A 17706-nucleotide genomic window follows, 5' to 3' on the forward strand; every position below is an offset into this window, starting at 1 on the left:
AAATGTAAATGTCGAAAAGCAGTGAGAGTCCAAAGGAGGAAGAGATGCCGGAGGCAGGGAGCAGAGTCGGGAGCGATGGGTCTTGGGACGGGGCTGCTGATGGCCGGGGCTGCGGGAGAGAGGTGCACACCCCAAACCAGAGCAACCTCCCAGATAAGATGAGTGGCTCCGGCCTGCAGGGGGCGGGGCTCCCGTGTGGGGAGCACGGTGCGGGCGTGGGTGGCCAGTCGCTGCTGGCATCTTGCTGAGGTGAGAGCCACAGGAGCTCTACCCGGCTGCTCAGCAAAGGGGTGGCCTGAGAAAGAATCCGGACACAGGAACCCTGACCAGCGAACACTCGGACACCTGTTCAAAACCGAAACTTAACTCTGACTGTTGTCAGTCTGCCTGCCTCTCTCTCTCTCAGTCTGCCCTGGTGGTTCTTCCCTGTTATTTAATATTGTTCCAAGCAAAGAAAAAATTTACATTATTAGCATGAATTTTACACTGTACAAAGCCAATTTTCAACAAAAATATAAGAGCATTTAGTTCACGTGTGAAATCTCCAAAATTACAGTCTGCATCTCCTACCTCATACATGTGTGTTTGACCCGTGTGCGAAAAAAGAAAATGCTGAACAACACCGAGTCTGAACCCTCGCCCACAGCAGGGAAGGGGCTCTGGGTCCCCTCGCACCTCCCTCCCCTTCTGCACCATCATCCCCCCTGGAAGGGGCACGCCGAGGAGAGGACATAAAGGGTTCCCTCCAGGAACCAGAATTTAGGAGGGAAAGGGAGCATGGGGACATCTCGAGGCAGAAAAGCTATGAATTTTTCCTATGGGAAGGAGATACACAGACTTAAAAAGCCCAAGAACTCCAATACGATTTTTAAAAAAAGAAGGCGCCATGTGTAGTGAGCTGCAGATTTGTTGGAAGTTAGAGCAGAAGCCAGAGGACTGAGCACGACACCTCAGCCAGCCTGGAATTCTTCATGTATCAAGTGAAAATTCCAGTTGGGAACAGAGGCCAGCCGGTGTGTGTCTGGCTCAGTCCGAGGAGCCGCTCCTGCTCTCAGGGGCGTCCGGTCAAGGCCCACACTGGGCATACAGATTACTTAAAAACAACAACAACAACAAAACAGAGGCAAAAGACAGTTTCAGAGGAAAATGGGGAGGGGTCACTAAAATGTCTTCACTGAAGGACATTCTGAAGGATGCCTTTCATGAAGAAAGAAAGAGATCCGAGATTCCAAGACACAAGAAGGGGTGATGTGCAAAGAAAGTGGTAAAAACGTGGAAAAGCGGAACCGACGCTGAGTCTGTGAAGCAAGACTACCAGCGTCCTCTGGGACGAAAGGAGGGAAGAGTGCGCCCGGCCACACGGCAGCGACCACCGCCGGAGCACATCCGCTCAAGTGCCCCGAGCTGCTTGCTTATGTGAGAGGAGGAAATTCGAACGCACTTCCCAAGTTCATCATTTCGAAGATGACCACTAAAAGAATGAAATGGAGTTTTCACATTCAAACTAGTGGAGAGAAAACGGGAGATAGAAATTTCCGCAGCAGGGCGCCTGGTGGCCCAGTTGGTTGAGCGACTGCCTTCAGCTCCGTCATGATCCTGGAGCCCCGGGATCAGCTCAGCAGGGAGTCTGCTTCTCCCTCTGACCCCCACCTTCTCATGCTCTCTCTCTCTTATTCTCTCTCTCTCTCAAGTAAACAAAGAAAATCTCTTTTTTAAAAAAATAAATAAGTAAAATTCCCACAGCAGAAACGAGCGGAGATCAAACCAACGGGTGGCAGAACGACTAGAAAACCCAGGACGGGAGCACGCCCAGGGATCTCCAGACGGACCGTGCTGGTGAGGACAAGCCCAGCCACAGGTTGCTCGGGAGAGACTCTGACGCAGGCAAAGAAGAAGGAAGTGTGCGTGATACATGCATAGACAGACCACGGAACACTCGGCACAGGAGGAGACGTACGGACGTCAGGCCAAACAGACGTTGAGGCCAAGGCATCAGGGAGCAGGACACACAACACCTGCCAGCAACCGTAGCGCCCGGGCTCGGTCAGAACACACACAGACCACGTACAGACCCCGACCGGAAAACGTCCCACCACACTGTAAAGGATTAAAATGTGCAGAGCATGGTCTCGGACTGCAGTGTACTTAAGCTAGAAACTTAAAATAACTTATAAATAACTAGAAATGTCTCACACATTTGGAAATTTGCAAACAGTTCTAAGTAACCTGCTGGTAAAGAAGACGTGATAATGGAAACTAGGAAATATTCTGAACTGAATTGACAGCAAAATACATCATCAAAACTTACGGAATATACGAAGGCAGTATTTGTTCCTTCTCTACTAGGTATCCGTTGCAGAATCAAACACTTGGAGATAGGACTGGTTTACAGTTCTCACATATCGGAACGTCCTGAGCGTGGGACACCAGTGAGCACTCATTTCGGAACACGGAGCTTTACGACCCTCCTCCCCGATTTACGGGCTGCGGAACCCGGCAAGCCCATGTTTTCCGCAAGCGCCGAAGGGCCTGCCGTGGTTGGTGCACAGCCCAAGCCTTGACAAATGCAAAGATGGAGTGGGAAGCCTTGGAGAACACCACAGGGTGTAACAGCATGAGGTGCAGTGCTCCCAGCCCCCAAACCCGTAGTAATAAAGGCAACGAGGCGTGTGCCAACAGCCCCAGCAAAGGCAGGACGAGGCGCACCTGGATAAGGTGACATGGCTGTCCTCGCCAGGGCCCCTTGGGAGTCACCAAACACAGCTACTCAAAGCGCGCCAGCTGTGTTTCCATCTAAGCTGCTTTATCTCCGGCTGCAAGAACTCATCCCATGTCAGAACGGTGGGGTTCCCGCAGGCGTCCGGGCGCCCGCAGGTCCATTCTCACACACAGCGCATCTGCCATACAACGCGAACTGTGCGCGCACGCGGCCTCCGCACTTACCCCGTTGCTCTCTAAGGGCCCTCTGAGAGCTCACAGTGGTCCCTTAACACCTGGAGTTGGGAGGCCACACCCCCAGGAAGGGGGATGAAAGCTGTGGTAAATAACTTTGACTCTTAAAATCAAGCAGGTGACTTCAGCAACAGTTCTCAAACTTGAGCGAACATCAGAGTCCCCAGCTGGCTGCCACTGCCCAGGTTCTGGTCCAGCAGGTCAGGGCACCGCTGGGAATCGGCATTTCTAACAGGCTTCCGGGGGAGGCCGAGGCCGCTGTCCCAGCACAACGGTTAAGAACCAGCCCCCAGGTCAGCCATGCACACTCATGCCTCTCCTCCAGACAACACTTCTGTGTTCAGAAATAATTTCAGAATATGCCTCATCACCCAAAATTCTTTGTAAGGTCTGGAATAGAATGTGACCCCTTTTTTCTGAGCATAATTTTGGAGGAAGAGAAGATCTTACATTCCATTCCATGTATACATGGGAGATCGCTCTCACGTCAAGAAAAGTCAGCACACTGGGTCATGAAAGCTGAATCAGAGCCCGTCATAGGGATTTCCAAGGACTTCTCCCTTTTACACAGCAGGGAACTGCTCTGTCAGCCGTCTGTTTAGAGAGTACCAAATAGTCGGAGAGCCAAAGAACAAAGAAAAAAAGCCCTAGGATACACCGATCGACCCTCAGTTGAAGAACCTAAATTAAGCTACAGCTGCCTGGCAGCTCCGGCGGAGGCAGCGGGCAACAGCTTCCTCACAGCAGACGAGCTTCCGCCAGGTCTCCAAATACAGATGCTCCTCGACTGATGACGGCACTAGCTCCTGACAAACCCGTCATAAATCAAAAATGCATGTCCCACACCTCCCCTAGCCAACGTCACCGCAGAGCGCGGCCCACCTGAAGTGCGCCCCGAGCGCTCCCGCGAGCCCGCAGGTGCGCAGTCGGGAAACATTAAGCCTGTGTGACAGCACGGTGTCGAGTCGCTCCTGGACTGCACGGAACGCTGTCCTGAAGGTGACGGACGGGAGGGCGGTGGGGGTGCACCCAGGTTCGCCCTGCTGACCGTTGACCCTCGTGATCGCACGGCTGCTGGGGGCTGCGGCCACCGGCCGGCATCACCGGGCAGGGTCAGACCGCGTAAGGCTAGCCCAGCAAGAGGTCCACGTCCTGAACTTGGACCACAGTTTCTACGAGTGTGTCGCTTTCCCACCATCGTAAGGTCGAAACATTGCAAGTCAAACTCCTGTAAGTTGGGGGGCATCTTTATGGCTAAAAAATAATTGCAAACAAGCCCCCAAAACAAAGGTGCCTGGAAGATTCCCGCACACATCATTAAAACCCCGACCACCAGCCATGTGGGAGCCTTTCCCTGAAACCCCGCAGTCATCCTGTACCAGCCAGGGACAAAGGCCAGCAGGGGCTCACTCAACCACAGCTGCCCTCCCTTCCTGTGTGTCTCCACGGCGTCTTAGGGGAGGAAAAGAAGTGGAAGGGCACACTTCGTCCCCGAAGGCCCCTTCTGGGGTCTGACCTCGGAGCGGTAGCTCTGGAGGGGACTTCCGCACTGTGTTCAGACAGGTGGCGCCTTATAAAAACAACCAGAACACACATGAGCTATCCCGAGGACCAGAACACTTGAGAGCTGTAAATTCTTACCGTCATCTAGAATCTACGTCCCTGTGTCCTCCGTCTCATTGTCTCTGAGATTCTGATGGGCTTCGTTCCCTTCTCCAAGCCCAGCAACACGGGACAGGTGTGGTCACTCAACCAGGACACTTCTAAATGCTGGAGCCAACAGCCCCCAAATTTCAGGGACTCAAAGCAGAAGCTTTGGTCCCACCCACGAGTGCAGCCAGCCACCCTGTAGGAGGCAGACTCTCCCCTCCAGCCTTTTGCTGGGCTGTCCCCAGGGCAGCAAAGACCTGTGAGTCCAGCCCAGAGACCCCACGTCCACCTGGAAGAGCCATGTGGCTGGCCCCAGCTAGCATGGGAGGAAGGGAAGTGTGAGTCTCTGGGCGGGATGCCAACTTCTACCGACAGCTCTGTGCTGGGGAAGGAACAGCAAGAGAGCAAGAGGGTGACAGCCAGCACGCCCTTGGAGAAGAAGATTCCATAGCTATTTACGTGTTCAAAAAGGAGCCCCCCAGTGTGGCCCTGGCCGAGCGACGTCCCTGGGCCTCGGGCACTATGTCACTCCAACAACCCAGCTCTGTGTAGCACTGTCCGCGGGAGCCTCCAGCCGCATGCCGTGTGCGCCTCTCGAGTCCTTGAAGTGAGGCCAGTCCGAGTCGAAACAGGCTAGAGATACACAGGATCTCAAGGACTTACCAGGAAAAAAATAATAAAATACCTCATTCATAGTTTATTCAATTGACATATTTTGAAATAATATTTTGGATATGCTGGGTTAAGTAAAACTTGAAAATTAATTTCACCTTAAAAAATGTTTTTAAATGTGGCTTCTACAAGTTTTAGGATTACAGATGTGGTTCATGTTACACTTCTTTTGCAGAGGGACGATCTAGAGTAGCTAGCTCTTACATTTTAGAAAGTTCTGAAAACAATGAAGCTTAAAGGGAGTTTTTCTAAGTGTATCACACTATTTTGAGAAGATAAAGAAAAATAATGCAGTCCACCCCCAAAACCCTTTTTCCATTTGAATATAGTTGACACCTGATGTTACATTTATTTCAGGTGTGCAACACAGTGACTTCCAAGTCTATCCAGAGTGCTGTGCTCACCACAGGTGTAGCTCCCATCTGTCCCCACATGGCCCTGTCACACCACCCCTGACCGTACTCCCTCTGCTGTGCCTTTCATCTGTGACACGTCCGTCCGTAACTAGACGTCCCACCTTTCACCCACCGTGCCCATCCCTCCAACCCCTTTCCCTCGGGCAGCCGTCGGTGTGTTCTCTGTATTTACAGGTCTGTGTCTGCTTTTCGTTCTTGTTTTTTAGATTCCACATATGCGTGAGGTCATGTGGTATTTGCCTTGCTCTGACTGACTTAATGCACTGAGGATAATACCCTCTAGGTCCATCTCTGTTGTCACAAATCACACAATCTCATCATTTTTATGGTTGTCTAATATTCCTCTGTGTGTGTGTGTGTGTGTGTGTGTGTGTGTGTATACCACATCTTATCCATTTATCTATGGATGGACACGTTGCTTGTTTCCATATCTTGGCTATTATAAACAATGCTATAATAAACATAAACAATACATATATCTTTTCAAATTAGGGTTTTCTGGGCAAATATCTGGTACTGAACTATTAGATCATATGGTAGTTCCAATTTTTTGAGAAATCTCTATACTGTTTTCCACAATGGCTGTCCCAGTCTACATCCCCACCAGCAGTGCATGAGCGTTCTTCCCCAAAACTCTTTAATAAAAGCCATTCACTCTGACCCCACCCAACGCCCTAGCTGTTTCCAGTCTTTTCTCAAGATTTTCTCAACTAAGATTGCCCTTTGTCTGGTAATCCAGATCTTTACAACCTAACTGAAAACCATGAAACTATTCTTCCTTCCAAGCCTAGCAAAGGAGAATGACTTCTGGACTCTTGAAGCCCTTTGTAATCACAAAATCACTTTTCTATCTAGGCATTGTTCCCAACATGTTTGTTCCTGGGAACTCACACAGGACTTATGGCAAGATGGACAAACCATCCAAAACCTGTATTACTGTAACCAAGACACTAACAAAACAATAACTGTCTTAATCAAACCCCTACTAAAGATTTAGACATGTTAAATTTCTAACAAGCCAATAATTGTAGAACTGTTCCCTTTCTGAAAAGAAGTGGTGGGAAAGCCAGGGAGAATCACACAGTAAATATTTCCAAATCAGAACACAGACCAAAACAGTCTGGGGGAGGAATAGAGAGTGAAGGATATCACGTTAAACTACTTTGCAGTTAGCACCTGTGGCTTCTACAGGATGGAGGCACGTTCCATTTTACTAATCAGACGCCAGCGAATTCTCCCACCAGTCCATGCGCTGTAGCAGGAGGGTCTGTACAAATCTTGCCTCACCCTGGCGATTCCCGCTGCTTGTCGTCAGGAGGTGACGACAACCATCCCACAACCTGCTAAATCGTTTGCCTAAGATCACTGTGTTTTTCTAAATCCTTTTGTATCAAAAATGTAGTACTTTATTAACCGAGCAGGGGTGAGTTAGAGAACTCTATTTAAGGACAGTGCTTTCAAGGCGAACTTCTTTAAAATTTGAGATAAAAGTAATATGCTGCCTCCATTGTGGTAGACTGGCAAGGGAAACAATGTAAAATAAATCCTAAAGATCTGTTCTGTAGCAAGGGGCAATTAGATAATTACAATTATCCATAAATCAATTACCTCCCATAAGGAGGTTTTTAAGGTCCTTGGGCAATGGGAGTTTTCAAATTATTATTTTAGGGTTTGGTGAGAAAAACAGAATGAATAAACTAGTTTCGAAGAAGGGGATAATCTTTTTTTTTTTTAAATGGTCACGCGAAGATGATCGTTCATAATCTGCAACCACATTGGGAAGACAGCTGGCCAGCAAAGGGACGGGAAGAGCGCTGGTTCCAACGGCCAGGCAAGCAGGGTACCATGGTCACACGCAGTGAGCGCCCTGCTTACAGATTAGAATAGATGCTGCCAGGGTGCCTGGGGGGTTCAGTGGGTTAAAGCCTCTGCCTTCGGCTCAGGTCATGATCTCAGGGTCCTGGGATCAAGTCCCGCATCGGGCTCCCTGCTCAGTGGGGAGTCTGCTTCTCCCTCTCCCTCTGCCTGCCTCTCTACCTTCTTGTGATCTCTCTCTTTCTGTGTCAAATAAATAAATGAAATCTTAAAAAAAAAAAAAAGATGCTCCCAGAGCAGGGTGGTAATGGGATGAATTTTGTGCAGTTCTAATTCCTTTCTCCTCTCCACTTTTCCCTCCCCCCTTTTTTTTTAAATTTTATTTATTTGACAGAGATCACAAGGAGGCAGAGAGGCAGGCAGAGAGAGAGAGGGGGAAGCAGGCTCCCTGCTGAGCAGACAGCCCGATGCGGGGCTCGATCCCAGGACCCTGAGACCATGACCTGAGCCGAAGGCAGAGGCTTTAACCCACTGAGCCACCCAGGCACCCTTCCTTTTCCCTTTTATTAGCTCTCAACTTTTGATTACAATGTATTCCTTGTTAACAACCACCAAGACTTAAACCAGGTGGGCATGTCTGAATCTCTTTCTATCAGCTATCTGGACATGGCTTTATTAGGTAAATATCCATATGTCTGTTTCCCCAAAAAGTCTTATTCCAAGGTAGAGACCTGAGGAAAGTTAGTAAAAAAGGTGGTCAGGACCCAAGAAGGCGCTTCCTTTGCACCTACAGGTAGAGGTCCCCCTCTGGGCCTGTTAGTGCACTGCCTCCCATGTCCTTTCCAGTTCACAGAGATCAGTCACCGCCTACTGTGCTCCTACAGCACAAACATAGAGGATCTCTTCCGGGAAATCGACCACTGCCTGGCCATAAACCGAAGTGTTCTTCAGCAGCTGGAGGACAGGTGCGGCCACGAGCTCACAGACGAAGACTGGGAAAAGATCCAGATCCAGGTAGGCATGGGTCACTAACTGGAAGCAGCAGAGCCCCCCAGGAGTCTGGGTGACATTAGAGGGAAGACTTGGGGCCTGTGGTGCCGAGCTTTCTGCCCCGGCTGTGCCTGTACCCTGAGCGTTTGCCGTCCAGTCTGGGGTGAGGTCAAGGCCCTTCCATTGGAAACTGCTTTGATGACGCCTTTTTGTGAATAATGAAAACACCAAAGGGAAGACTGCCCCACGTCTTAGCTTCCTTGTTTTCCTTCAAGCCCTAGGCTGCCCTCCTCTGACATCTGTAGTAGCCCTGGGAGAAAGGGAGACTCAGAATTCAACAGAGGAAAAACTTACTTAGAAAATCATTAAAATATGAAAATTTATAAAGAAGTTTGGAAGCTGTATAGGGTCAAGAATTTTGAAAAAGACCACTTTTTGTTGCTTAACTAAAAGGAGATCTATACCATTAATGTCCAGCATCTTATACAGTACTTTTGTTTTAAAACTGCTAATCACAAGCAGGTTACTCTCCCTTCCCATCTTCTGCGAGACTGACAGTGCACGTATAACTGGTGCCATTGTAACAAGACTAACAGTGCACGTATAATTGGTGCCATCGTAACATGGGATGAGACTTTGTTTCTAGAAGTCCGTGTCTCTTGGTACACAGTTCTCACTTAAATTTAGGAAGTTCCCCATTACGACAGAGCTACGACCTGCACAACAACTCATGTGCTCTCCTGTGTTGCAGGCTCTGCACCGGGAGTCCTATGAGTGTCCCATCTGCCTCACCCCGCTCCCAGCCAGCGCTGACGGTCACCAGGACCCATGCGAGACATGCTGCAGCCAGTCTTCCCGGGAGACAGTCCTCCTGTCCTGCTCACATGTGTTCCACCACACGTGTCTCCTTGCTCTGGAGGAGTTCTCCTTGGGGGACAGTTCTCCTTTCCACGTTTGTCCCCTCTGCCGCTCTGGCTATCAGAAGAAAATTCTTGAATGTTGAATTCACAGTTCCTGGGCAGCACTGGGGGAGAGGGATTTACCTCAATTTTGTAAAAACTGTATGAGTTTGGGGTGAAGTACTACAGTGTAATCTGCTCTCTAATGAAATAGACTCTTCGTAGTTGTACATAGGGACCCTATGTATATTTTAAAAGCTGACAGCATACCCAATTTTAGTCTTTAGTTTATAAAAATTTCAAATTGATGAGTTTAGTCAGTTGAAATAAGTGAGGAATGGGTAAAAACTTGAGGTTCAGAGTTTCTATCATTTAGTGACTCACTATGCTTCTAGTTGATCGGTTTGGACCACTCCAAACAGTGCAATCACTCCCCTGCTCTCACAGTCGTCTGATTAAGTGGCTCTGTTTCCACATGGTTCTGACTGGCAGCAGGTAGCCCTGCCAGGATGGTCATGGCACGCTGGTCCCAGGCTCACCAGGGTACACATGGTTACTTAGATCGAGCTAGTGTCTGACCAACAAGCTGGTAACTAAAAACACTCTTCCAGTTGTGTTCGGCCCCCTGCCGTTCCTAGTTATTTGTTTTGTAGTAATTGCTTTATTTCCATGTGATAACTTACCATTATATTTCAGCATTTCAAATATGTAAACCCAAAGTATAAAAATAAAATATTCAGTGGTATTCATCAGCAGAAGCTGGTAAATCACATTTTCATGACTTGGAGCCACACTACTGCAGCTTGTACAGGAAGAAGAAATCCATGAAACTGCTTTGCTCAGAAGCATCTGACCCTGGTGTACTCTTCCTGGGGGCTTGGTTGTTTATGATAACAAGTACAGTCGTACAGATCAGGTGCCTGGCTGCCGTCGCAGGTAAGGCCCCCATTTCAGTGGCTTACAGAGAACCCTGTTCTTTCTGAACCCCACAGAAAGGGTGGGGTGAGGGCTCAGGGGCTGAGGGGCTGCTCCACGTGGCCTCTGGCTCCCAGGCTCCTCCTGAGTCTGTGGATGTTCTTGTCGCTGGGGAAGAGCAGGCCAAGATGTTTCATGGCCCACATGCGGGCAAACAGGCGCACAACCCCGCAGCCACAGCTAACTACGGGACAGAGACAGGGCGTGAGAACACAGGGCGAAAAAGACGCAGGTCACCAAGCCCAGGTATGTACATGTCAAGGGTGTAGGACAATCCTGGTGTCTTATGGAAAGAAATAAAATATGTGTTCCTATGTTTTTAATCTCATCCTTTTAAAATGCTACTCTGGTATGTTTTATTTCTAAAAAGCTGTATACAAACATATCACTTATGAATAAATACACATATATTGGGCTGTGCTCAAACATTTTTTAAATGATGGAGTATCCCATTGCAAAATTTAGACAAGAAAAATTTGTTCAAAATTTGTTACAGTCATCCCCTCATCCATAGGAGATGTGTTCCAAGACACCCCCCATGGATCCAGGAAATGGCATATGGGGACCAAACCTTATTTTTCAACTACATTTTCTCCTACACATACACACAATTTAATTCATAAATTAGGCTGCAGTAAGAAGTTCACAATAGTAATAAACAGAACATACTCTAATAAAAGTCACGGGAACGTGGTCTCTCTCTCAAAATACCTTACTACGCTGTACTCACCCTTCTGGTGATGTTGAAGCCGGAGGGTAAAATGCCCGCACGGCAAGACTGAGTGCGGCGAACGATGTCGGCCCCGGGACACAGCATCAGGTCACTACCGGTCTTCTGATGACCCAGCAGGAGAATCGTCTGCCCCGGACCGTGGGAAGCGGGACTGTGGAGGGGTGGTGAGCGTAGGCGTGCGGGACAGCCGTAACTCAGAGACTGCTCTGAACAAGGAATAAGCACTTCTACCCTGAGACAGCAGACGGAAGCTGCGCACAGGCCTCAGGCGTCCGTTCAGAAGGCCAATGAGGCAGACGCATCTCTCTCTCTCTGTGCCCCAACAGGAGAACAGAGCCATGGGACCAATGCCAGGGCCGTCTGATTCCACGGCCCCAATCTTGGAAGCTGGAGGGAGAGTCCACGTTTGCATGGGTCATTGAGTGACAGAGTCACTGAGGACTGCGTGTGGCCACATCCCAACATGTTCCTGGGGATGATGACCTGGGTCTTGCTGCCCAGACTCCCTGCAGACCTGCCTACCTTCTGACCCCATTTCTCGAGCTTTCCCACTGACCTCTGTGCTGCTCCATATCCTTCCAGTAAACTTTTTCCTGTGTATGTGGGCAGAATCCATTTCTACTCTACACAACCGAGTACTTTACTCGACATAGAATTAGTGAGTTGTAGGCAGCAAAGTCAGGGAAATCAGTGGGGATGGCATCTGGAATTGGTCCTTACTGGGGATGAGGGCAGTGAAAATCTCGTGAGTGCTCAGGGATGAGTCTCGGGCAGCTGTGACAATCAATGTCAAATCAGATCACTTTCTTATTAAAAAACCTTCTGGGGGCGCCTGGGTGGCTCAGTGGGTTAAGCCGCTGCCTTCAGCTCGGGTCATGATCTCAGGGTCCTGGGATCGAGCCCCGCATCAGGCTCTCTGCTCAGCGGGGAGCCTGCTTCCTCCTCTCTCTCTACCTGCCTCTCTGCCTGCTTGTGATCTCTGTCTGTCAAATATATAAATAAAATCTTTAAAAAACCTTCTGGAATGGCATTCCCATCAAAGGCTTGGGGAGACCCAACTCTTGACCACAGGATAATAAACAAGGACTTCGATGGAGTAGCTGCTTCTCTGGGCAGTTTGACGATGATGACACATTTTCAGGTCAAGTCACAAAACCCATGCATACTTCTGTACGATTATAGCACAGCCTCAGGTCTCTTGTATAAAAACTAGGTCACTGACCAAGAAAAAGTTGGGGCCCCAAGAAGTGGGGCATCAGTGGAGGACGTGAGAAAGGAAAATTCTGTGATTCTACTGAAATCCATCATCGTAATCATGTTCACATTGCTGTGGTTGGGTACTCGGCTTATCACCATGCTGATGAGTAAACTCCTAGGACAGGGAATAGGGTTTATGAGTCCTGTCGCTGGAACAGCGCTTGCTGCGACAAGCACCTGCCTCCCGTTTGCTGGACATGGGCTGGTGGCCTGCAGTGGGCTCAGCTGGGCTTGGCTCCAAACTGTGAGTTAGATCCAGGTACGTTCCCTGAGCTTTGTGAATTTGGTTTCTGGCACCTGCAACCAAAGAGTTCTGATGAGTACAAGAAAGCACAAACTCAGGCGGAACCAAAGAAGAGAAAGCAACAAGAGTGCAAACGAAAAGGGGAAGGAAGGAGGCCGAGCTACACGTCACAAACACCCACGTGCACTTGCTTTAGGAGCAATGCCCGCTCGGTTCTGAGCTCCCTAGTGGTGGACCCAAAAGGACACTCATGTCTGTTACACTTGCATCATGTCCATGAGTAAAAAATAAGGCAAGTGTTCAGGAAAGAATGACTACTCTTTTTTTTTTTTTTTTTTTTTTTTTTAAGTAAGTGTCTGCTTTCTTCTGTTCTTTGAATTGGTAATTGGGAAGGCCTTGGAGGAGCCACCTACAGATGGCATTTCAAGAGAATCAGCTGTGAGGAGTTAGTGAGCTGACATCCTCCTGCTGCTGCCCCTTCGGATCTGTGTGAGTGCTCGTGGAGGCCAGGCTTCCAGGCTGCACCTTAGCACCACGGGGGTCCAGACCTGACCGCGGGGGAGCCCACCGTTCACAGGTACATATTCTCACCTCATGGGCAACCACTGCTCGTCCTCAGACATGACTTTTACCATAAAGACAAAATTAAATGACACAATAAAATGGTGCCCACTTACGCGTCCCTTCAGATATGCAGTGGTGAGTTTCATGGGACAGATTTTGTAAAATGTCCCTCCGTATGCTGGCCACAGCACTGCCAACCACAGTGGCTTCTGTGACGCTCACTCTGGTGCAGTCTGCTGACGCTCCCTGTAGAGCATCTGGCCGGCCCGTCTGGAACGCGTGTAAGGGCGCACTGACCGTGCGCGTCACGGAGTCTCATGGGAAATCATCTCTAGTGCTATTTTGACACATATTGCTGAAGTTTCAAATTTACTTCCTAGTAAGTCCCAGGACTGTTTGCTTCTTCCATACAAGACAATCTGCACGTAAATGGACAGACCTGAATAGACAACAGATGTGCAAAACAGTTAACCACTGTCCGGAAAAGCGGGAAGCCCATGAAGTGCGCCTGCGGACGGAGCCGCCCGGACCCCTCTGAGGTGAGCCACCAGCAGCGCCAGAATTTCCACTTAAATGAATGACACAGCATAGGGAATACAGTCGATGATATGATGGTGATAGCCGGTAGCTAACGTTGTGTACCCGAAACTAACGTGACTCTGTGTCAACTATATGCAAAAAAAATGTCAACAAAAATACAAACAATGGGTGGGTCGGATCTGTTATTCTAGCGAACCAGGCGAGCTCAAGGCCTTCCGCAAGCAAGCAGGCAGCGGGTAGCGGAGAAAGCAGTTGTTTTGCTAGGTTTCCAGAATATGGGACTTACTGTTGCCAGGTTCTCTAATACTTCAAAAGCATACCTCCCAATTAAAAACGCTTACTCTTTTGACACCAACAGCAATACGGCACTGGCATACAAACAGGTCAGTGAAACAGACAGCCCAGAAACAAACCCATACATATAAGGTCAATTAATTTATGACAAAGGAGCCAAGAATATGCAATGGGGAAAGGACATTCTCTTCAACAAACGTTGCTGGGAACCTAGACAGCCGCATGCATACGACCGGAACTGGGCCACTGTCTCACCACACACACAAGTCAACTCAAAATGGATTACATACTTGAACCTAACACCTGCAACCATAAAACTCCTAGAGGAACACACAGTGGTAAGCTCTTCGACATCAGTCTTGGTGATGACTTTTTGGATTTGACGCCAACAGCAAAGGCAGCAAGAGCAAAAGCAAACGAGCAGGACCGCATCACACAGAAGCTTCTGCGCAGCAAACAAAACCAAAGCCAAAACCAAACCGAAAAAAACCCAAAAAGTAAAAAACAAAAAAAAACCCCGCAACAAAATGAGAAGGCAACCTACTGAATGGGACAAAATGTTTGCATGTCACATACCTGCTGAGGGATTAATATCCAAATAGATAAAGGACTCATACAACCTCACAGCAAACCAAACAGTCCAATTTAAAAATGGTTCTATCCGAGCAGACATCTTCCCAAAGACACACAGACAGCCAACAGGCATGTGAAAAGATGTGCTGCTGGTGGGAAAGCAAACTGGTGTAGACCCTGTGGAAAATAGTGTGGAGGTTCCTCAGAAAACTAAAGTCGACCTACCATGTGACTTTGCAATTCCACTTTTGTACACTTACCCAAAGACAATGAAAACACTAATTCAAAAAGGTATTAGCACCCGTGTCCACTGCCGCAGCATTCACAATAGTCAAAGTATGGAAACAGCCTGAGTGTCCAACAATCGACGGATAAAACTGTGGTGTCCAGATGCACTGCACATACATGCACACACACTGCAGCTATAAAAAGGGAAATCCTGCCCTTTGGGACGTGGACGGACCCTAAAGGCATCCTACTAAATGAAGTCAGACAGACATAGACAGATACCGTATGATCTTTCTTATATGTGGACTCTGAAAAACAACAACAAAAAAACCAGATTCATCGATACACAGAACACAGATTGGGGGTTGCCTACAGTGGGGGATGAGGAGTGGGTGACACGGGTGGAAGTGGTCAAAGGTACAAACTTCCAGGTATAAAGGAAGTCCTGCTGATGTCATGTACAGCATGGGACAACAGTTAACAGTACTGTACTGCACATTTGAAAGCTGTGGAGAGTATATATATATATATTCATTATGTTATGCACCTGCAACGAATAGAATGTTATATGACAAAGATATTTCAATTAAGAAAAGACACTGAGGTTACAGCTATAATATAGCTAAAACAGCCGTGGTATTGCGGAACTTTTGTGATTCGTGAATGCTGACTAAATCTTTAAAATGCTGAAGTGGCAAGAGCGCGCATTTTGAACTGAGCGCCGCCCCTGCCGCCTGTGTGCCACGCGCGTATCACACAGACACACCGGGGAGGGAAGCCGCGGAGACCAATGCCCTACTTTGTAGCCAGGACGTCCCGGGCGTGCAGTTTTCTTTTAGACCGATTACCACAACGACACCCTAGTACAGCACCCATAGCATAACTGGCTCTGAAGAGTGCCATTTCTTTTTTTTTTTTTTTTTTAGATTTTATTTATTTATTTGACAGAGAGAAATCACAAGTAAGCAGAGAGGCAGGCAGAGAGAGAGGAGGAAGCAGGCTCCCCGCTGAGCAGAGAGCCCGATGTGGGGCTCGATCCCAGGACCCTGGGATCATGACCTGAGCTGAAGGCAGCGGCTTAACCCACTGAGCCACCCAGGCGCCCCAAGAGTGCCATTTCTTAACCTCGTTTTCTAAAGCCACGCACTCAGGCAATGCACAGTGACTCGGCGGACGTGACTGCCAGACGTCGGGAAGCAGCCGCTGTGGAAACTTCGAGTTGAGCAGAGCTCATCGGTGGCCGACGACCGGGAGCAAGAGCAGTTGTCTGGATGCACCTGGGGTCAAGATGAAAATACGAACTGTATTAAAAGACAGCAGAGGGGAGGAAAAGTCTTCCTTGACCCTCTTGGATCCCTGGCTGGGTCCAAAAATTAACCCGACAAAGCCTGCTCAGCGGGAGGAAAGCACCCAGAGATGTTCAGCACCAGCTCCGCCTGCTGCAGGAGGCTTCCTAAAGAGACGAAGACCCAAAGACAGACCTACTACACCCCATCTGATGAGGAGCAGGCAGTTGTGGGAAACACAACAGGTTGGGAAGTGTGAGGCAAGCGTGTAGATCGGGGAACTCGGCAAGGCCTGTTAGGATTCTTGGAGGTGAGGGTGCTCCTTTCCTCTGGGTACCGGGAGGCCGCCTCCCACAGGTGGGTCTTGGACCTCTTTAAAGGAAGAAGGGTAAACCTCGAAGTCTTTCAGCTTAAAATATTCGCTATATGAGAGTGGTGTGTTCTGAACCCAAACCCATGTTTGCTTTCTGCAGGGGTGTGGACACACATCTAACTTCTCTAAAATGGTATAAGAATTTTAAATTTTTATCTCTGGCTCTCCCAATAGTGTTATGGAATAAAGTCCTTTATCAGCCCCAATAATCAGCAGTAATATTAAATTCATAAGCCTAAGTTATGACCTATTTCTGCTCAGAGAGGGAAAGACCTGAGATCAAAGACTGCACTGGCCTTGGCAGATTTTCCATGAGTTTTGTTGAAAAATTGCAAGGTTCTTGGGCCTGCGTGTGGAAACACACACACAGCTTGTCAAGGAAACAGCTGCGGCACAGTTTCCAAGGACGCCTGTGCGAGCCTGTACTGGGTGCGCGAGGTCTTTGTGAAGACACGATCGTCTCTGGATGCAGCCTCACTAGGCCTTGTCTGCAGGGCTGAGATGGGCCCGTCAGGGACCACAGACATTTGTGCCCTGGACACCACACACTTGTTTCCGTTCCTCCCTCCCCAAGTACACGGCTTCCATCCTGAGGGCACCTTGCAGATGAGTTAAAATTTTTAGGTACATGTTTCTGAACAAAGTATAATTATTTTACAGCACAATTCTTTCTTACACAATATCTCTGGGATTTTTAAATACTTTAAATTGTTGCAAATGATTAAACAGTTGCAAAAATAGACTTCCCATATACCCTTCACCAGCTTCCCCTCGTGTCAACACACGGCAGTAAAATTATCTAAGCCAGAATTGACAATGGTACAGAAGTGTTAACTAATGTACACATTTTATTCAAATTTTGTCAACTGTCTCTGGAATGTTTTGTGAATACGAATTTTCTTTGCCAACGTAAGTGCTAATGTGTCTAAAAGAATACATCTTCCAAATTATAATTCAAGTGTATATGGTAAAGTCACCATATTAACTGGAGGTTTCCAGACAGAAGAACGAATCACTGACCAGAAAACTACAGAAGAGTAAATTTAAGTATTAATAATTCAAAACACAAGATTAGTGTTTGTTTCGTACATTAACAGAGGAGAACATTCTTCGAAATCAGTTTATGAGATACATTAATTAGAGGATTTGGAACATAAAATTTAGGAAAAAAAGCTCAATTTTTATGGACATTTAGTTCATGGAAACAGCATTCAAATCACACACACTGTTTAATATATGGTTCTG

At 48.1% G+C, this 17706-nt stretch overlaps 1 protein-coding gene across 2 annotated transcripts in view; it reads left to right on the top strand.

Annotated features, from left to right (window-relative positions):
* The window catches only part of RNF32 (ring finger protein 32), a 38084-nt gene extending 27935 nt beyond the window's left edge, over positions 1–10149 (top strand). The window contains exons 7-8 of one of the 2 annotated variants that reach the window (XM_047695016.1): positions 8352–8519; positions 9247–10149. In XM_047695016.1, coding sequence (XP_047550972.1) covers positions 8352–8519; positions 9247–9498 — 420 coding nt within the window. In that variant the 3' untranslated portion in view covers positions 9499–10149. The remainder of the gene's footprint in view (positions 1–8351; positions 8520–9246) is intronic. The other variant, XM_047695020.1, reaches the window with a different exon arrangement.
* Positions 10150–17706: the final 7557 nt, after the last annotated feature.

The sequence above is a fragment of the Lutra lutra genome, chromosome 11, assembly GCF_902655055.1.
Source record: "Lutra lutra chromosome 11, mLutLut1.2, whole genome shotgun sequence".
Taxonomy (NCBI): Eukaryota; Metazoa; Chordata; class Mammalia; order Carnivora; family Mustelidae; genus Lutra; species Lutra lutra.